The 22,042-nt window shown below is 40.5% G+C and overlaps 1 protein-coding gene across 2 annotated transcripts; it reads right to left on the reverse strand.

Annotated features, from left to right (window-relative positions):
• Positions 1-10,743: 10,743 nt before the first annotated feature.
• Positions 10,744-16,245, reverse strand: LOC123321591. 2 transcript variants are annotated; one of them, XM_044909269.1, is made up of 10 exons: positions 16,214-16,245; positions 12,288-12,337; positions 12,143-12,232; positions 11,950-12,009; positions 11,830-11,889; positions 11,639-11,692; positions 11,504-11,584; positions 11,363-11,425; positions 11,246-11,302; positions 10,744-11,184 (listed from the first exon to the last, which is right to left on the reverse strand). In XM_044909269.1, the coding sequence occupies exons 2-10, from the start codon at positions 12,333-12,335 to the stop codon at positions 10,744-10,746; spliced, it is 954 nt and encodes a 317-aa protein (XP_044765204.1). In that variant the 5' UTR covers positions 12,336-12,337; positions 16,214-16,245. The 2 variants fall into 2 exon arrangements, with proteins under 2 accessions (XP_044765204.1, XP_044765205.1); XM_044909270.1 differs by lacking the exon at positions 12,143-12,232 and having other exon boundaries at positions 11,950-12,006; positions 16,214-16,239.
• Positions 16,246-22,042: the final 5,797 nt, after the last annotated feature.

Genomic DNA, 22,042 nt, shown 5'->3' on the forward strand with positions numbered 1-22,042 from the left:
TACAAAAAATGGCGCCCGAGCAGAGACCGTTCAGAATCTACCAGGAAACAACTGAGGTGAGAGACACTAACCGGACAGTGAGTGAATTCCCGAAACAGTGAGTAAAACCTCAGAACAGTGAGTAACTATTCCTTGAACGGAAAACTGTGAAAAATAAACTTGAACTGTGTTTTATTCCCTGCCTTTCTGGATTGAACTGTTATACTGTGAATTGAATTGGACTATATTTTGAAAATTTTCCTACTGTTGAACCCCGTTGAAAATAATTTGTGATTATTCTTTTTGCCGATTACTGTATTGAGTTTTTGAACACTGAACTGTTATTCCGCCGTTATATCAGTGAAAATTATTTCCGATTTCTAATTGCATATTTCTGATTTATTGAATTGAACTGTTTTAATTTCACATTGAAGGTGAGTGAATTTCCGGACTTTGAAAAATTAATTAAATTATTGTCGCAATTGGTAAAATTTAATGGGTGTGATTTACCTATCGGTTCAATAGGGAATCACCTATTACCTGTTGATAACCTATCTACCTGTTTTCTATTTTCTTTTGACCTGTACTGTTGAAACTTACCGATTATTTCCGATTTTTCTGAAAACTGAAAGTCAATTATTGTGATTTATTTTATGGCTTTTGAACTTTGAAGACTTTTTGGAATTTAACCTGTGCGTTTTGGTGCTATTCGAATTTCAGGAAATTTTTCGGACTATACGAAGTGACTTGCGATTGTGTGCGGCATTTCTCGAATATTTTCGGACTTTAGTGGGACTGATTGAAATTTTTTTTTCTAGTAACGTCGGACTTTTAAAATTTTTTTTTTTTTTTTGTGATACATCGGGACTTAGATTGTTTTTGGTGCGCCGGGACATAGACTTTTTTTCTGATACACCGGGACTTAGACTTTTTTTTGTCACCGATACACACTTCAAACTTAAGTGAATAGGTTGGCTAACGATTAACTTACCGGGTTGGACTTAGAACTTGAACGGATTGTGAAAGACATACCGAGTCTGAAATATTGGTGCGTTCTGAATCGGACTTAGTTGAAAATAATATGTCGAACATGGATGTGAACCGGTTACTCAGTGATGAACTTACATTCGAATTACAACTGAGGGGACAATCGATACCCGGAACTGTGATGAACAAACGGAGTCTGCTACGACAGGTGCTACAGTCTAATGAACCTCTACTACCCCCAACATCATTGAATCCCGCCTCCGAGATTGAGATCTGTCAAAATAAACTCACCGATTTGGTGGAATCCCTTCAGAACTTCAATCATAATAATGCGGCTAACGAATTTTCGCGAATTTACACCAGATTAATACACATTCAAGGCAGGCTGAACTTTATTGTCACCGCAGACACAGCACAGTTACAATTAATTGAACAGATGAAGGCGACTACAGAAAAGGCGTTGGAGACACTGGAGGAGCTGCGTAGGAGGAGTGATCGTGAACAGCCGCAGACATCCAACCGAGGTCAGAGGTCTCTTTTGGATGGGGAGGTGCCCAGTTCACCTGGGATGTCGCCGATCCAACCGGAGAGGTTATCAAAGGTTGAGACATAACTTATCGACTTAGGAGATGGTGTCGATCCTCCCGCTGTAGTTAATGTCTCACATACCGGTACACCTGTAAGAAATCCAACATTAGAACGGGTCATGAATGAGACAAGGCAGACATGTAGAGCATTACTGCAACAATTACCAGCGATACCTCTCACACAGTCACAGGACTGTGGGACAACAACACCTGAGGGTCCGACACAAAGTAGATGGGTTAATTCCACACGAAGGGTGTCTTTCCCACACTTACCTGCACCGTGGATGAATTCTGACCGGCCAATTATCACAACACCTACCAGATCGGAACCGGAGTCTCGATCAACAGTACCAACTGTCCCGGTACACAAATGGAACATCTCCTTTGATGGCACTGGTAGTGTAACCGGATTTCTTGAAGAAGTGGAGAGACTGGCTGAATCCCGTAGGGTATCCCTGGAACGAGTTTTCGAATCAGTGTATGAATCACTACGAAAGGATGCGAGGGATTGGTTCATTCCCCGGAGAGGTACTTTTGAGGACTGGGAGGATTTTAGCAACCAACTGAAAGAAGCATTTCTGCCAGTTAACTACGAGGAGAATCTGTTGGAAGAAATAAAAAGACGAACACAGGGCCCTGAAGAAAAGTTGCTTCTATATGTTACCCGGATGCAGAACTTGTTCCAGAAACTCACCTATGCAAAACCATCCGAGGTGGAGCAGATCCGGCTCATCCGACAGAGGTTAATCCCGCCCTTACAGCAAGCCTTGGCCTTCCAGGAGACCAAGACTTATGATGAACTCCTCCGTAAGGGAAAAGTTTTTGAACTGGTCCAGTGGCAGATGAGCCAGTACACCCGGCCACCCTCCAAACCAGGTTTCGTGGAGGAACCTCATCTGACATACAGTCCCCGTCAATTGAGCCGATACCAAGCAAGCTTTTCTATGGATGCCGGAGAGCAGGTTCGCCAAACAGCTGATCACAGGGAATCAGTATCGCCGACACAAGCCAACCAGACACGACTTTCTCCGCCGAGGGAAAGCCGTCCAGAGCCACCCAAGTCGAGAGAGTCAATAGCCCAGCGACAGGAATCTCACCGTCCGACTTCTGGAGACAGGTCCGAAGGTCGATCCAGACCTGCAACACCGCCACCCCGCCGTCCAACCGAAAATAGCCCCGCTGACCGGACGGAACCACCATCAGGGAGGAGAGTGTCCTTCCAAACACAATGTTTCCGATGTGGTGGATATGGCCACATGCGTCGAGAATGTCGCAGGCCACCGAAAATCTTCTGTTCTCGATGCCAGAGGGAAAACATTCTCTCACGAGACTGTCCGTGTTCGGGAAACTGAAGGGGAGATTGGAGGCGGAATCTTGACTCCACTGGCACCGACTACCTGTAATGATAACCGTCCGTTAGTAGAGGTCAGAATAGCCGGCAAACACTTCCGAGCACTGATAGATACCGGAGCGACCAGGAGTTTCTGCAGTCAGGCCGTATCCGATCAGTGTGAAAGTAAAGGAATCACAGGACAAACAATGCACAAAAGTTTCGCCGTAATAGCGAACGGACAAACCACCGTCACACCGAAACTGTACACCACCACCGTGCAAATTTCCGATTACACACTGCCTGATTTGAAATTCTTACTGGTACCAAACTTACCGGTTGACATCATTCTGGGGATGGATGTTCTGTCGACCTTCAAGTTTTCCGTAAATCTCAGTACCGCCGAGTGCTTTCTGGAAGGCCGTCTGATCTCGAAACCGATTACTCCTGTCGAAACCACCGCAGAAGTTCACACCGCCGAAGAACACCTGTTGGAGTTGACGGAGTCTCAGAAACAGGAGCTGGAGGCATTTCTGAAAGAAGAATTGAAGAAGTTTGAAGACCTATATGGTACAACCGACCTGATTGAACATAAGATCAAACTGAAACCGGGCACCGAACCGATCAAACAACGATACCGACCCCTAAACCCGAAAATGCAGGAGATCTTCAATCAGGAAGTCGACCGTATGCTGGCTGAGGGAGTGATTGAACCCTCCAAGTCACCGTGGAGTTCACCGGTAGTATTGGTCAGGAAGAAAGACGGAAAATACCGTTTTTGCATCGACTTCCGTGCCGTCAACCAAGTATCTGTAAAAGATGCATACCCGTTGCCGTACATTTCTGGGATTCTGGATAAACTGCGTAAGGCCAAATACATCTCCACACTGGATCTGAAACAAGGATATTGGCAGATACCGTTAGCAAAGGAAAGCCGTCCGATTACTGCCTTCACAGTTCCAGGAAGGGGATTGTTCCAGTTCATCGTCATGCCGTTTGGTCTTCACGCTAGTCCAGCCACATTCCAGAGATTCTTAGACACCGTTATTGGCCCAGAAATAGAACCGGAGGCGTTCGCTTACCTGGACGACATAGTTGTCCTGGGGGAAACTTTCGAGGAGCACCTGGAGAACTTAAGAGAAGTATTCCGGCGGTTGAGAGAAGCCAATCTTCGTCTCAATCCCGAAAAGTGTGACTTTGTGCGAAAATCTCTAAAATACCTAGGACATGTCGTTACTTCCGAAGGAATCCGTACCGACCCGGATAAAGTTTCCTCTATCGTAGCATTCCCAACGCCGAAAACTAACCGTGAATTGCGCCGTTTTCTGGGAGTTGCTAGCTGGTACCGCCGTTTTATAGAGAACTTTTCCGATGTCTTTTCACCGTTAACTCACCTGTTAAAGAAGAAACCACGTTGGAAGTGGGGTGAGGAACAACAAAAAGCGTTCGACCTCCTGAAACAAAAACTGACCGAATCACCTATACTGGCCTGTCCGGATTTCAATCAACCGTTCGTCCTGCAAACAGACGCCAGTGACGTAGGCCTTGGAGGAGCCCTGACCCAAGTTCTTGATGGAGAGGAAAGGGTGATCGCCTATGTCAGCCGTACCTTGAACACCGCCGAGAGAAATTACTCCGTGTCCGAAAAGGAATGTCTCGCCATTGTTTTCTTGATAGAGAAACTGCGACCATACCTGGAAGGATTTCATTTCACCGTAATTTCCGACCACATGAGTCTGAAATGGCTGAATTCCATCAAGTCACCGTCCGGAAGAATTGCTCGATGGGCCGTTTTCCTTCAGCAATTCGACTTTGAAGTCCAATACCCTGAACAAAGTCGCCGACAGTCTGTCCCGAAACCCGTTACCGTCTGTAGATTCCGTATGCCTGGCCGACGTCGAAGTTCGCTGCAGTTGGTACAACAAAAAGCTCCAAGAGGTACAAAGAGACCCAGAAGATTTCCCTGACTTCGCCGTTGAGGATGGGAAACTGTATCGTCACTTCTGGGACTCTTCCGACTTTACTGAAGTTGGATCCGGACAACCATGGAAGCTCTGTGTACCCACCGAACAACGACTGGAGGTCCTGAAAGAAAATCACGATTCGGAATTAGCTGGTCACCTGGGAATCTCCAAAACCATCTCTCGGCTAGCCCGGAATTATTACTGGCCAGGGATGTTCAGAGATGTCGCAAAATACGTAAGAAACTGCCCATCCTGTCAAAGGTACAAAGTACCACAACAGAAGACGCCTGGAAAAATGCAACCACATAGAATGACTGATGCACCGTTCCAAGAGGTCTGTACAGATGTGGTTGGGCCACTTCCCCGTTCTAAGAAGGGAAATTCTTACGTAGTGGTGATGCAGGACCGTTTCACGAAATGGGTTGAATGCCGTCCGTTGCGGAAAGCCACCGCCAAAACCGTTTATTCAGCCCTGTATGAACAAGTTATACTCCGATATGGCTGTCCGAAGCTGGTGATATCTGACAATGGGGTACAGTATGACAGTAGACTGTTCAAAAACAGTCTCCGAGAGCTAAACATTGCTCACCGTTTCACCCCTCCGTATACACCACAGTGCAACGCCGTAGAACGAGCCAATCGTACGTTGAAAACTATGATAGGTCAGTTTTGTGAAGCCGACCACCGTACTTGGGATGAGAAATTAGGTGAACTAACTTTCGCCCTGAATACCGCAAAACAAGAATCTACAGGATTCACACCGGCATTCCTGAACTATGGGAGGGAACTAACCGTCCCAAAGGCAATCTACTCGTCAAACACCCAAGACGATGACACCAAGGAGACAAACAGAAGCCCAGAAGAAAGTAGAGTAAATCTTACTCACCGTACAGAACAAATCCGTCATCTTCAGGAGGCCTATGAGTTTGTCAATACCAGATTGTACCGTGCATTTGAGCAGCAAGCTCACCATTACAACCTCCGTCGAAGAGAAGTTCGTTTCCATGTCGGTGATAGAGTTCTGCGCCGTGCTAATCCGTTGTCATCCGCCGTTGATAGCTTTGCAGCCAAGTTGGCTCCGAAGTTCTCTGGTCCGTATACCGTTGTGAAAGTAATTTCACCCGTTGTTTATGACCTGAAAGATGACAGTGGTAAGAAAATCACCAATATTCATGTGAAGGATTTGAAACCGTTCCATCCGTCTGTTCATTAGTAAGTACACTGTATAACAACGGAAATAAAAATCAACCGTACCGTTATATATAGCATGCACCGATAATAAATGGGATACATCCGTTCTATCTGACTCTATTTCACTCCTCTATTACCGTTAAAAATATTCATCACTGTAAATAGGTTAGTAATGGGGTACTACCGTTGCTTTCACTGAATAAGTGCCCAGGTGAGTGAAATAGAGCCTTATACTTGTATCTCCTTATTAACTGACAAAATGTACATACCTATATTTCCGCGATTCCACCATAACCGATAGATCTAACCTGGTCTGCCAGTGTTGGAAGATTCTGTTCCGTACAGTTTTTGTTTGTTCTGTGCAGCTTTATTGCCACCGAACAGGACCGTCTGACTGTCATCCGGTGGGTAAGTGGTATCCCACACACCTACAACAGAAAATTCCGTTAATTCAATGGAAAAACAGTAACCGTTACAGTTAATTCAATTTTTCTGTATTAATTGTGGGTCCGATAATAACAAGTGAGATACACCCGTCCTGTTTGTCTCTATTTCACCCCTGTGTCACTGTTAAATACAATAACCGAATAGAAAATAGCAATAGAAGGCTGACACCGCTTACACCGATATTACAAACTGGCCTGAACGGTAAGTGAAATAGAACAGTATATTTGTATCTCCTTATTAAAATTACCGACCGTACTTCCGAAATTCCACCGTACACCCTGTTATCCCTCTGCTCCAGGATATCAGTATACTAAATGCTTTTCTCTCATTTTTATGCAACCTACAACTGCTGCTGACTCCAACACCATCGGAGAATTGCACCACCGTCACAGGGGGAGCCAACGACGCTGTCTGGTATTCCAAACTACCCTGGTTCGATGATATTAATGACTGTTAACCCCCATGACATGTGCCCGGAGCCGGCTTTGCGAAGTCCACCCTAAAATGGTTCAGAAATAACACAACGAATGACAAATCGAAATGGTACTCACTTGGAAGATTCCGTCCTGCACTGTTTCCACTATTTTCCGGCATTTCTTTCACCGATGGAAATGGAAATCGAAATTTGGAACCACCCGGCGAAATTTGACAATTGGACTTTGGAGGTTAGCTGATAGAACACCGAACTTCGACAGAACCACCGGCGGACATACGTCAACGCGGACCATCGAGTGAGAGCAACCGGGATAGCATTCGCCGAGTATACGCCACCTGGAGTAGATTAGGTGAACTTGTTTGATGTAAATCCGATCTCAATCGTCTTGCCGTGAATAGTCAAACCGTTAACCGGACTTAGTAGATTTCACCGTGAAAAATTTAATCCCCTATTTCATCGTGGATTCAATTTTTCAACCGGAGCCGGGGAGATGTAACGAGAGGATAGTTTTCGAACCTACCCCCTCATTTTAGAATCATTATTTTAGTTTTCATTTTTAAATTATTTTATTTTGAATTAATTTTCCGAGAAATCTTTTCGAATTTCCAATTCAGGATTCCGACATCGTTCGGAATTGTAAACATACCGTACCGTTTTTATTCCGTTTTTATTTCCTAAAAACGATGTCGCACCGTATAAAACATCCTGAATTGGAAGATAACCGAGTTTTTTGTTCGCTACCACAGATAGGTCGAAATTAAGACGTTTTCATCGACGCAAAATTACCGAATTTCGACTGTCGGGCACATCTGATTTCCGCACCCCCCCTGTGGGTATAAAATCAGATGTTCCCCCGCAGGCCACTTCACTTACGATTTATTTTCCTGGTTGACTTACGATTTATTTTCCTGGTTGACTTACGATTTTTCCCTTGATTGTTTCACTCATGCTTAATTGACGATAATAAGTGCCGTCCGCCGTTAAAGAATTAGAGTTGCTTTTCATTTTTTTTCGATTCAGAGTATATTTTATTTTCCCTTATTTTTTTCCTTCACCATAGTAGGTGATTATAAAATTGACGAGTGCAAGTGGCCAAGCCAAAGGTAAGACGACACGCCGTTATTTTCTTTTATATTGGAACTTCAGCCTCCCTTCATCCCTTCCTACCCCGGTTTCAGCTCCATTCCTACTGTTAAAGCACCCCGCTGGCGTGGATACTCAGGGGGCGCGGAGACACTTTGGAGTGGCAGAAAACCTTCCTCTATCCCTTCCTACCCCGGGTTAAGTTCCACCCCTATTGCTAAAGCACCCCGCTGGCCTGGATACTCAGGGGGTGCGGAGGCACTCTGGAGTGGCTAACCCTCTTTCCTTCCCCGTTGTTTCGACGCTCACTTCAGTTGCTATCGAAGAACCCCGCTGGCGTGGACACTCAGGGGGCGAAGAGCGCAACTAGGGGTGAGCTGTTGTGAATCTGTGCCGTCTTTCATCCCCTAACCTGGCTGAGGTCCGATATCTGTCCGTCAAGTGTACGTCTCAGGTTCTGGCTGGCGAACAAGTCCGTTAACCTTGAGATCGGATCCCGTGCTATTCCGTCCGTCTTGTCCGTCTTTCGAATCACTGTAAAATTTAGTAGTAGTGCTATTTGTGTTCCCCTACTCGACGAATAAAAGTTGTATACGTTGATTCTGTTTATCATTGTGCGTCGCTAACACCCTAGACACCAGGGAGCCCTGTCTCCGGCTAGCAGCTGCCAGGGTAGGTTTGCTATTCTCCCTTAAAGAATAGCTGGCGCTCGAGTCCGCCGAGGAAAACCCCGTTACAAAAAATGGCGCCCGAGCAGAGACCGTTCAGAATGTATAACTAATAATCTCATGTTACTCTTCATCAGAACAGTTCTTCTGTTTCCCTGAATAAATATTTTGTATGAACACTTCTATTTTCAACCAGTCCTTGTTTTCTAAAACTTCTGGATATTTACTCTTCAACAGGTCACATTCAGCCTTTTTTGGGGGAATTTTATTCATTTTGTGTTTCTGGAAGAATTTTTTTACTATTTTTTTCTGCTGTGATGTCCACTTCACCAATGTCCTTTTCTTAGGTTGTCTTTTTGTTTCATCATTTACCATTTCCATTGCTCCAGTTCGAATTGTCTGGGGCTTTTCAACAGGCAGAGACTGTTCACTATAAGAAAAATTTTGAATGATATCATCGTCACTGTTGCTTTTGTCATCGTCGCTTTCCTTGGAGTTTGTTTGTTCCAGTAAATCTTCCTCCAGATCGATTTCGATTTCATCCAGTGTTTTTCCCTTGAATTCTTGAAGATTTCCGCCCTCTAGCAAGAGGAGAAGTTTAGAAATTTTAGCCGTCTGGTGAATATCGTCTGGCAGTCTATAGGAGTTCTTATGAACACCTATTGTGTGACACATAAAGGTTGCCAGTTGGTCTACTTCTGTCTCATTCAGTGAAAAGAGCTGAGATAAGGTTGCCAAATATTTGCGGAGTCTTGTGCATGTTATTGCCGAAGGGTTTTTTGCTCCACTAGCCCGTGCATATCCTTGCAATACCTTATACCCAATAACTGGTGTCAGGAGAACAGGTCTTCCGAACAGGTATGGGTTTTGCACATCCACTAGGTTTTTCCTTACGGATAGTAGGATATCGATGTGCTCTTGCACATCCTTGCTGAATAAGACTGCAACACCTCCTCCTCGTTTTCCTCTTATGACAATCCTTTTAAAATTTTTCAAAAGAACTTTTTCCGTTGACGATACAATCGGATCAAATTCTTCATAATTGCTTGTTCCCTCCTTAGCCTCGGAATTCAGATAGGTTTGAAGGAGAAGTCTTTGTAGCTCTCCCGGTCTCTTTCTATTCAGCAGAATAATTCTACAATAAATAGTTTCCACAAAATTTTATATGCAATTTTATCATGAGGATCACTTCTCAACGAGCTGATAACAGTTTTAGCTTTTGAAATCAAATATTGTTTGAGGATTTTCAAATCCTCAGCGAGTGGAACGATTGTTATCTTGTTCCATTTTTTCATATTGAGGTCCGTTCCAGCTTGGCTAGATATTTCGAATCTCCAACTTGAGGTGAATAGATGTATCATATTTTTTAATTTCACCTCGGTTTCTGCAGATGAAACTGAATTCTGGCTCGTTAGGTTGTGTAGTATTGCTATATCACAGCATTGTTTCAGAGCAGTTCCTATATTCCTCGCATAAGTTGGAGAAGCAAATGAATCATTGATGCTGCCATATTTTGCTACTGACTTGACTGCATCGCAAATTAAATTGAAGTATTCTGGTCGGAGTGCATCAAATAAGCTGGTTATCTTAGGTTCTTTTTCCTTCAAAGCCAAGAGAAGCCTTGATAATTCTCTCATTTTCCTGGAAGTAACATTTATAAAGTGTTTTTCTCGATGTATTTTTAGGTACTGTGACTGTGCACCGAATGCACAAATAAGTGGATCCTTTTTTGCTTCCATACTAATTTTGTCGGGTTGCATCCTAGGAAACACTTCATTTTTCAGTCGAGTATCGATACGACCAGCAATATTATTGATCAGATTATTCTGCCCATCTGCTTGTGCACTTACTGTGCTTCCACCAGCACATTTTTTCCTATGCCTATACAATAATTTGGATGAGTAAAAACCAAGGCAATTAGAACATGGTAATGAATTTCGATCTTTCAAAACGGGCGACCTCACTGGTTTGAAGAATCCTTGGGAATTTCTTATATAATTACCTCGTTTCCTCAATGTATTTATGCGATCCCTTCTCTCTTTGCACTTGGGGTCTAGGGACATAATGCGGATCACTTCAGTCTCATGGGAATGGTTTCTTTGGAGGTGTCTAGCGAAATTGAGTACTTCGTCTTCACAAAAGTAACAATAATCTCGTTTTCTTGTATACTTCGAATATGAATTTTTTTTTCTTTTACTTGAGTACTGTGAGAAGTACTGGGCTCGATGTCGCTAATGGAAGTGCTAAGGTTTTTTGATTCCAATTGTATATCAACATCATTTCCTTCTTCATAAGGTTTACTGGAGGTAGAGGGATGCCTATCGATTTCCTTAGCGAGACTTGTAGTACTACTTGATTTAATTTCGCTTTTCAAAAGAATATTTTCGAGGATGATGATTGGTTTCTTCACACGTTTCTCAGTAATGGATGGCGTTTTGAAGGAGTTGTTTCTTGAAGATCCAGAAGATGAATCTGTCAGCAAGGATCGGAAACGTCTTCCCTTCCGTGCAGACTGAAAACGAATGGAATAATTCATATAACTATGTAATAGATTGGTTAGCCTTTTTCTTTACCTCTTGTTTTGGGTCATATGTCGGATCTGTGTCGGAGTCGTCTATAGGAGATTCAAACTGAAATAATATATGACATTAGATTGTGCTTTGAATATAAAAATGCGATTCAACTCTCACTTCTGTCTCCCGTCTCCGGGGTATAAGGTTCATCATCTTTTTCTCATAATTGGAATCCTTAACCTGTAAACATTTGATTTCTTGTAGAGCGTTAACTATGGGGCAGACACATATTTCGAAAAAACTCTTCAGTCATACTACCTCATTTTCATTCACGGTTTTTTTTTCCTCCTCGATATCAATTATATCATCTGTATCGACAGTGGAATCTGGCGTGTAAACCTAGAACAAACAATAATTGTTGAATTATTCATTATAAAATTTCATATTTGATACCTCAAAATCCGGAATATCTCCTGATGGTGGTGGACTTGATATATCAGATGAACACTGAAATAAAAAAAGATATATCTACGAATACATCAACTTAAGATATTCGATATTATATTAGAAATAAACGGAAATAGATGGAATTAATGATGAATCTAGTTGAAGGTAGACTTTGATAATAGGTACCTAGAACTTACTTCATAGGAATCACAAAACTTTGCTTCCTCGCCAATAGTATCTGATTTTGGCATATAAGTCTGGAATGAAAAAGTTGTTAAATTATTGAATTCTATTATAGATTATGAAATATTGAATACCTTGAAATCTGGTGAGTCCCATTTTTCCGGTGGTGGACTTGATATGTTCAATGAAATCTGAAATATGGCAAAAAGTTTCATTGAAAAACACGTAAAGATTTCACATTATTCAGCAAAGCGATACACACACTGGAACGAGATCGATATTTGAATTGAAGAGATCCAAAAATATTGATTTGAAACATAATGAATGCTGTTTATATGAGTTTTTGACTTCTTTCTTCTTAGTTCGCGTTAAAGGTACATTGCACATTCTATTCCTAAATGATTCCTCTTGCTCTTTCTATAGTGAAATGAAATTAGAATAAATCAAAAACATAATATAATGGTCATGTTACCTCATACACTACAGCTGACATGATTTTTTTTATTCTTGAGGAGAACATTTCTGAAAAAATAAACCATATAATTACAACTAGAGAATTTCAGTAGGGTAGAGGGGGGCAGATTCGGACACGGGGTACATCCGGACATTTCATATTTCCCGCCTCCCGGTTGCTCTAGATATCTGTAATTACACAATTTGGCAGCAGTGGTAGTGTGAACGCAGTGTACTGAACGACGCGTTTCCAAACGACGGATTTTCTCAAGAATTTGGTTTTTGTTTTCAAGTGCCATCAAAAGTAAGTATTTTACACATCATTTCTAAGGAGCTCAACTTTTAAGGAGTATAATATTTAACTTTTTAAGAGATGCACGTGACAAAGTAATCATTTATGCGCTACATAGTCTTTATTTTAACAGGCAGAAGCATTGGAAAATAACGGCTACGTTGAAGATAAAGTTATCTTTACTGAGGAGGCAGATTCGGACACTTTGGTCGGGGCACATTCGGACTGTCCGGAACTGCCCCAAGTATAATAAGAATGGTTAGAACTTATGTAAAGAAAAAGCAGGTGCCAGACGTGCCCGAGGAGACAATGAGATCTGCTGTTAAAGATGTTTTGTCTAGAAATATGTCTTTACGGCAGGCCGCTGCTCGATTTGGCATTAAAAAATCTACGCTCTACGATAGAGTATCGAAAGCTAGAAATATGAACGATAACTCCGATTCAGGGACCGAAATGAATGATAGTAAATCTGGATTATCCAAATATGCCAGTCGTCAAGTGTTTTCGCCAATTGAAGAGCTTGAACTTGAAAAATACCTCAAGCAGTCATCCCAAATTTTGCATGGGTTAACTTATATTGCTACTCGTAAATTGGCTTATGAGTATGCAGTGAAACTCAACAAAACATTTCCTGAAAAATGGCATGAGAATCGGCAAGCGGGAATCGAATGGATGAAATGTTTCATGAAACGGCACCCAAGACTCTCTCTTAGGAAGCCAGAAAACACGAGCTTCGGCAGAGCATCAGCATTCAGTAAACATAATGTGGACAACTTCTTCAATAACTACGCCGATGTCTTCAAGAAATATAAATTTCACCCAAGTCGTATTTGGAATACCGATGAGACTGGCATTTCCACTGTGTTACAAGCTCCAAAAGTGATCGCTGAAACCGGAAAAAGAGTTGTGGGTCAGTGTGTCTCTGCAGAAAGAGGCACTCTAGTCACTTTCTGCGGTGTTATTTCTGCAACCGGTTCTGCACTTCCTCCTATGTTTGTATATCCTCGAGTGAGAATGAAGGATCATTTTTTGCATGGCTCTGTACCTGGATCTATGTGTTACGGAACAAAGTCAGGGTGGATGACCGCACCAGTTTTCGTTAAATTATTGGAACATATAAAAAAATATACGAATAGTACCCCAACAGATCCTATCTTGCTGTTAATGGACAACCATGAAACACATGTATCAGTGGATGCCATCAACTATGCCCGTGAGAACGGAATCGTTTTGCTATCATTCCCACCCCACTGCACACATAAAATGCAACCTCTCGATAAAGCTGTTTATGGTCCGATCACCAAGAAAAAGAAGCAACTGTTAAGGATTCCACAAAACATGATGGTTCAGCATCTGAAACAAGTCAGCCCTCTACATCTAGAGAGACAAAGCATTCACCAGTCAATATAGGCGATTATAGAGTCGTAGAAGAGGCCAATACTGCTTCTGTCGTGACGGCGATTGTACAATCGCTTTTAAAAGAAATTGTCGATGCTGCCACCAAGACTTTTATCAACATAATTTCCGTGGAAATTGTAAAACCTTCTGACATTAGGCCATTCCCAAAAGCAGGTGAAAGGAAAACCAATAGAAAGTCTCGACTTGGCAAATCAAGGATATACACGACATCATCTGAAAAGAAGAGAGTCGAAGAATTAGAACAGGCTAGGCGAACGAGGGCAAACACAGGAGGAGTTAAGAGGAAACTGCCACTGGACTTAGAAATTCCTGGATCCAAAAAGTTTGTAAAGGGTGCAATCAAGAATAAGAAAAAATCGAAGTCACGTAGCCAGTCCAAACGTTTGACTGACAGCTCATCTTCTGATTCAGATGGAGTAGAAATGAAAACTTTGACCAGAAAAAACAAATTCACCATAAGCTCTTCTGATACAGACATTGATGTAACATCAGATCACGACGACTTTGACAAACTCATAGGTAATTGCACAAACTGTATTTTATATATTATAAGTAATTTTCTGTTATTGTTGCAGATGATGACCCAATATTGCTCGATGATTTTGTTTTGGTACGATTCCCAACAAAGAAAAATGTGTTTCACTGCGTCGGCCAAGTAATAGAATTGTCGGACGAGTATGGAGAATATGTTGTTAAGTTCTTACGGCATTCCAAAGGCTATTTCAAGTTTCCTCCTGCAGAAGACATTTCTGCCATTTCTCGAGCTGACATTGAGTCAAAATTACCTAAACCTACAGCCACTGCGGCGACACCCCGATTGGCGAGTTTTTTGAAATTCAATATTAACTTCTATGGTTTGAATTTGAAATAATATTACATAATGTTCTGTTTTATTATGTTATGTGTTATGTTGCATAATTTATATTAAAGGTGCGACATCGGAATCGATTTAAGGATGAAGTGTCAGTCATATTACTTATTCTTCCTTCCATTTGGATCCCCCATAAGTACAATACGAGTCCCAAGAGATAAACAGTTCATTTTGATGTCTTTCAGTAAATTATTGTAACCGTCACTTTCATTATCCGATTGAAACGCTATTCAAATGCTAGTATTTCTATTTATTTCATACTATATATTTGAACGTCCGAAACTACCCCAGGCATGTCCGCACCTGCCCCCATGTGGGGTACATTCGGACAAATGACAATTTATTTTCGTTCGTATTTTTCAATGAGAATTCAGTTATGATCAACCAACATACCTTCACAGGCAGTCCACAAGATGTCACTCTATGTACTGACATACTTGTTTTTCCTAACACTCCACAACTTTTGATTGTACAGCCGATTAGCCGAAAGTGTCCCAACCTGCCCCCCTCTACCCTACTCCCTAATCTTGGACTGTTTTATAATTATGTTATCTCATTCGAGAGAAAAAGTATTTCACAGCGTAAAATAACCCTTTGAGTGCGAATTTTTCTAACAAGTTTTTTTCCATTCATATTATATTGATTCTTTGAATTTTGACAATGATGACATGATTTCCGAATCCAAAATCATCCACCTACCAATTTCCAATAATATCGGACGAAAATAGGATAATTTGTCTGCATGCCATTCTGGAGCTACTATCTATCATAAGATAGCAATTTTGAATCTAATCGAATTATATACACAAAACTAGTTCGCCATATTGTAGCCGCTATCTCGAATTTTTCCATTCAGACAGAAAATTTGTAATTCTTACCCCGGAAACCCCTAGATACCAATTTTGAATAGTATCAGATCAAAATAACAAAACTTTTCCGCTATATTGACAATTATAGAAACATTCATTGGGCTCCGGACTCTTTTATCTTTTATTATCCGATATATCGATGAAATCGTCCACAAAGATGCTTAGTCCAATAATACCAAAATGAAGCTATAATCAGGAAAATATAACGAGAGCAGAGAAACCCCTTATGTAAACGTATGAAACGATTGCGCGGCTGTGTTTTGCACGGAGCGTACCTCCAGACCGTTGGTTGGCGCCATTCCGACTGAGAGCAGTTTTCACGAAATGTTCATGCCAGATCAACAATTTGAGATTCATTCGGTTTCCAGAATTAAAACACATAAACTTTTGCATTCGTAAATATATCATACAACTAATAATTGAAGATATTCATTGTTTGTTTTCTTCAAATGTCTAATATTCCAAAGTAGTTGAAACAAGATGGATATACTCACCGACAGAAATTTCAGCACATCACGGCACGAATTCACACATCAACTGATCCTGCGGTATGGAAACATACGAATATTAACGTAAGGACGCAACATTGAACACCGTGAAAAATGTATATTGGCTTCCATTCTTTGGGGTATTTCCCCAAAAAAACAGACGAATATAAATGTTAGGGACGCAACATTGTACACCATGAAAGATGTATATATTTTCTTCTATAAATTAAGGCGCTCCTAGAAAAAAAATAATAGATAATGTAAGAACTTTGGTTCTCATAACATAATAATAGGAGTGCTGAAAGAATTGTTAGTTCTCATACTCTTAGTGCTTCATATTATCATCTTGTCAGAAACCTATCAACGATAGTCGCTGTCTAAAGATTAAAATTCGAGACTTGGAGCATGTTGAATGACTTTATTTTTTCAAAAGTCTTAAACTTCACACCGCGCTGTAGAAGTATATTGATTATTGAAGAATCGCACATTATTTCGACGGAAAGAAATTTTCGAATGAAAAACATTTTTAATACAAGTCATATAACTCATTCTCTACGTCACTGGTGTTGTATACTTTCCATACAAGGTAGTCCTTGAGGTCGTATATGGTTATTGTTCGATCAAAAGAGGCTATTTTTAAGAGAAAACGGAATTTAATGAGATGATGACATTTCCATAGCAACGCAATATATAGAAAAATATCAAAACGTCCCAAGGTATTGACCTAATAATCCACGAAAAAAAGGAAAAATAAGTTATGTACCTATGATTATTTTTTTTTCTTCATTCGTCATCAATTCTTCGAATAAGTTTTGAAGAAAGCTTTATTATTCACTCTGTTTCCTCGTTTTCAGCTCTGTTTCAGATATTATTTCGAAATGGAAAGAAGATAAAGAAATTTTCATATCAATGGAAAAGACGCCCTTCAGTATAAAGCTTATTCTGCAAACAAATTTGTCATCACTACACTACTGACGGGGAGACATGGTTTTTTAACTGAGGTTTTTCCCTAAGCTCTTGTATCATACTCCAAATTGTATGGTACCCCGTTACACTTACCTTTGTTTGAACTCATACATATTCTATATTGTTTGATAATCGAAAATATATTGCCTACATTCAAAAGATGTATTCTTACATCCGTATCAGGGTTTGGAAGAAATTGTTCAATTCAGTAGAAAATTTTCCGTAAAAATGGTGGGAAGAATATACTTCTGTTTACAGAACACACTCTATATCTAATGTTTAATATTTCATTTCATTGTGAGTTTCTATTCTGGTTAATCACAGGACAATTGATCATCTACTTTCCTACTGTCCTGTGGAAAACTGTTAATCTTACTTGTGTATGTGTGAATAAATTTTAAAAACTTAGGCTGGATTTGAAGAGCATTAAAATCAAAATTTCCTAAACAGATGGAAAAAACACATTAATTGATGAATTGAAAAACAATGAGCGTTATGTAAAAAAACCTCATCTAATTATGCAAAATAGCACTGAATGCTATTCCAATATACAGATTACGTAAATTCAATTCCGAACATAGGGATTTCCTTGAGAAGGAAAAGGGCTGTAGAAATGCAATCGTTCACTTTGGTGAAAAAAAATTTTTGCCTCTTCCTCTTCTGTTCTACACTGCCTCGAAGATCCTAGGTGCTCAGAACTCCGAGATCCCCTTTCCCAAAAAAAAGGGGTGGGCAAAAATACTGAAGCTCTATTCGCGGCCGTGAAATCGCCTTCTCCTCTCTCAGGAGGGAGGTATAACTCCCAAAATTTATGGATAATTTAATTCCGACTGATAGGGTTTTTATGTCAAGTAATTATACAAAAAAGTCAAACAAAATCTGAATAGTGGCAAATTAAAAAAAGAAAACTGTAGAAATGCAGTCGCCGAGTGCGAGAATAACTTTATTACAGGTCATAAATGATAAATTATCAAATGTTCATAAGCACCGTTTTCTGAATCAGTACACACTTCTCTTTTTCACTAGAGTTGGGACTGAGAATTCGTGGCCGGCATAGTTTTGTTACTTTTCACCAATTTGGCTGCGGCAACTTAATATGACCTCAAATTTTCCAATTCCCACCCCTTCCCAGAAGGGTGCCACTATTCAGATTTTGCTTAATTTTTTTTTGTCAATTACTTGACATAAAAAACCCTTTCAGTTAGAATTAAATTATCCAGTAATTTTGGGTGAAGGGGTGTTATACCCTCACCCCTGAGAAGGAGATGGCGATTTCACGACCGCGAACAGAGCTACAGGAATCGATCCCTCGAGGTTGGAAAGGAAAATTTTTGTTGCCCACCCCTTTTTTACGGGAATGGGATCTCGGAGTTCTGAGCACCTAGGATCTTTGAGGCAGTGTAGTAGAGAAGGGGAAGAGGCGAAAATTTTTAGGTGGAGGGGGTTATACTCCCGGTGGTTAAGGCGATTTCTTGGCCGCGTAGAAAGCTACACGAACTTATTTTTCTCAAGATTCAGATCGGAAAAAAACCTTTTTTTGTTTGCGGGGGCCGCAGACCCAAGCCCGGTAGAAGGGCGAACAACCGACTTTTACGGGACTTCGACTGGTGGAAAGGCCACTCTTCAGGAAAGGCTTCTATTCCGCTAGCATCTTGAAAAAAGAAAGTAAAGAGAAGTCAATTCTTCCTTCGGGTCGAACGGGCACAGCTGGTTTCAAAAAATAATTATTCTCCGATGATCAATATCTGTCAGGATCAGACGAAATGATAACGTTTTGCATTCGCGTTTCCTGAGTATGTTGCAGTAAATGATTTTCTAGGAAACAAACGGTTCCGTTCTCGAAAAACGCTCTGACATCCTCAGTCTAACAGAAGACACTATGATTTGAAAATAGATAACGTGGCCGTTTCCTCTCAAAGCTAGGAATTTGTTATAGTTTTTTTTTTGATAATTCAACAAATATTTCAGCGGCGCGAACGGAAGATTTTTGAAAAGGTCTTTTCTTTAACTACAAAAAAAGCACTTGACCTCAACGATTCTCACGCCTTCAGCTCTTGCGAGTTTGCTCCGCGAATATTTTTTTCCCAGGAATACTCTCAAATCTATGGTACCTGAATCGTTATATAAGTGAATCTTCTACAATGAGGAATTTCACATTTGTCGAAGAAATTCGGCAGGAGGTGACAAATGGTCAGGTATTCTCATTCTTATAGTCAAAGTTTCATTAGAATTATATGTTACATAACCGATATAAGCAAACAAACATCGAAATTGAATTTCACAGTTAAGCATTTAATTTTGTAACAGCAGATATCATATAAAGGATTTGATTGTCAAGTAATACCATAGAGTACTCTAACGATTTGTCAAAATCAGCTTCATTACCGTGGGGCACACAGAGCTTTTAATTATCAGCGTGAAGAGACATTTTATAAAAAGTTATAATCTAATCACTCTAATCTAACGTAGGGAAGAACATTTTTTCCAAAAACATGCACAAAACACAATACTCGACCAAAATAGCATGCGAATCAATGGACGGAAAAACTTGTGTGCCTCACGACAGCGAAGGCTTAGCTGATTTGGACAAATCGTCAGAGTTTCCTATATCATAGTAACCTGAATTTAGGACAGTTACCTGAATTAAGGCCATTCCTAAGGGCATTAGTAAGGGAAAATTGACCGTCCTTGAGCATTAAAGCTGAATTATTTAAATGTGATCTATTATAATAATATCTGGTATTATTCTTTCTCTGAAGTAATTTTTTATAATGATTCTTTGTTTGCTCTTCAAGAAAACAAATTCAGGTTAAATAAAAACAAACGAAAATGTCGGATTGCTTTTTAGTTTTGAACTTATTCGAATTAGATAGTATCATCAATATCGTATTGAAAAGCATACTAATCGCAATTCAGTCGGAGCAACTATTGCCCGAGAGAGAAAGTAGAAATGACCTTGGAGCCGAGGAAGCTAAAGCATTTCAGTTGTGGAAATGTTTACTCGTATCCAGTGTTGCCAGATTGAGGACGCAACATTATGTGTCGTTTGTAAAATGTATATTGAGTGTATATTGGTTTTCACCATTTGAAGCGCCCCCGAAGCGGAATTTGCGTGAACTAAAAATATACTTTAGGTTTCATGGGACGCACCTTACTGCGTCTGGAGAAATGATTTTTTAGGATGGAATAACTCTTTCATCGAACTATGAATGAAATCTATAGTCGTCCCAAAAATAGCTCTTGAAGTCCTTCACGATTTGCAACCACCCCTGTTGTTGAATCCCGCGAAATACCAGAGAAAACATCGAAAAACAATGCTGCGTCCGGTATACGGACGCAGTATTGTTCAGGACGCAATAGCGTATGGTACAATGACAATGTATGGACGCAACATAGTATGCTGGATAAATAAAATATATATATATATATAATAATAATAATAATAATAATAATACTTTATTAATCCTGTCAGACAAATACATGTATAGGACAAGTCAGAGAAAAAAACAAAATCGAAATAGAAAACTACTCACAAGAATCAGAAAAATATTCAGCAACAGAATAATAACATTTACTAACTAAAATAACTTTAACTGCTTTTTTGAATTCATTCAACTTAAGACTTCGCAATGATCTAGGTAAGTGATTAAAAAGTTTGATACAGTGATACATTGGTGAACATTCGAATCTAGAGGAATTATGTTTTGGTACACACAACAATCCTTCGTTTCTTGTACTGTAGCTATGAAAGCTAGAAAGTTTGGTGAACTTATTTTCGTTTTCTTTGGTATAGATCAAACATTTGAGAATGAAAATCGAGGCCAAGGTGAGGAGGCCATTTTCAATGAAAACCGGTCTACAGGAGGACCTAGGCTCAACATTAAATATCATACGCAAGATCCTCTTCTGTATAACAAAGACTCTGCCAACGTCCGATGAATTACCCCACAGTAGGATGTTGTATGATAGGTGACTGTACACCAAACTGTAGTATATGTTGAGAACGGACCGCAAAGGAAGTGAATTCCGTACTCTACTTAAAGCAAAGTAAGAGCCATTGAGTTTTCTACAGACAGAATCGATATGAGTGCTCCACTTTAAGTTGGAATCGATGTGGACACCCAGGAACTTGGTATGGTCCGCAGATGAAATAACCTCGTCCAAATAGCGTACAACCAATCTGTGTTCGCTGGATCTTAGAACAAAATGAACGCATTCAGTTTTAGCAACATTAATCATTATTGAATTAGAGCGACACCAATCAACAAAGCACTGGACTAAAAGGTGACATAACCTCTGTAGCTCGTCAAAGCTTCGCGCAGTAACCAATGCTGAGGTGTCATCGGCGAACAGTAGTATTCTGATCATGTTCAATAGACGAAGAAGATCGTGGCGGGATGTTGCAGCGATCATCATCTTTTTTAAGTTGCATGGTAGATCGTTTATGAAAAGTAAGAATAGGAGCGGCCCCAGGACTGAACCCTGAGGGACACCCAAATTCACTTCATGTTCATCCGAAAATGCGTTGTCAACTCTGACGATCATAGTTCTACCCTCAAGATAGCTGGAAATCCATCTCAAAAACACTCCTCTAAAACCCATACTGTAGCATTTTTCGATTATAAATTGGAAGGAGAGACTGTCGAATGCCCGTGACAGGTCAAAAAACAATCCCGCGACAAACAATCCACTATCAAGGCAATCATAAACGCACTCAACAAAGCAGAGAGCTGCGGATTCAGTTGAGCGGCCCTTTCGAAAACCATGTTGTGCGGTGTCAAGTACATGATGCTTATCGAGGAAATTCATCATCCTGTCCAGCACAATCCTCTCGAAGACCTTGGCAAAGATACTGAGGATGGAAATTGG

This window comes from Coccinella septempunctata, chromosome X, assembly GCF_907165205.1.
Source record: "Coccinella septempunctata chromosome X, icCocSept1.1, whole genome shotgun sequence".
Classification (NCBI taxonomy): Eukaryota; Metazoa; Arthropoda; class Insecta; order Coleoptera; family Coccinellidae; genus Coccinella; species Coccinella septempunctata.

Excerpts from the sequence above, each read along its gene's own strand:
- LOC123321591 (XM_044909269.1), bottom strand. The coding sequence starts at position 12,335 with ATGTTCTCCTCAAGAATAAAAAAAATCATGTCAGCTGTAGTGTATGAG. Across the intron at positions 11,426-11,503 it reads AAACCGTGAATGAAAATGAG|GTTAAGGATTCCAATTATGA; the intron begins GTAGTATGACTG and ends AAATGTTTACAG. Across the intron at positions 11,303-11,362 it reads CCCGGAGACGGGAGACAGAA|TTTGAATCTCCTATAGACGA; the intron begins GTGAGAGTTGAA and ends ATATTATTTCAG.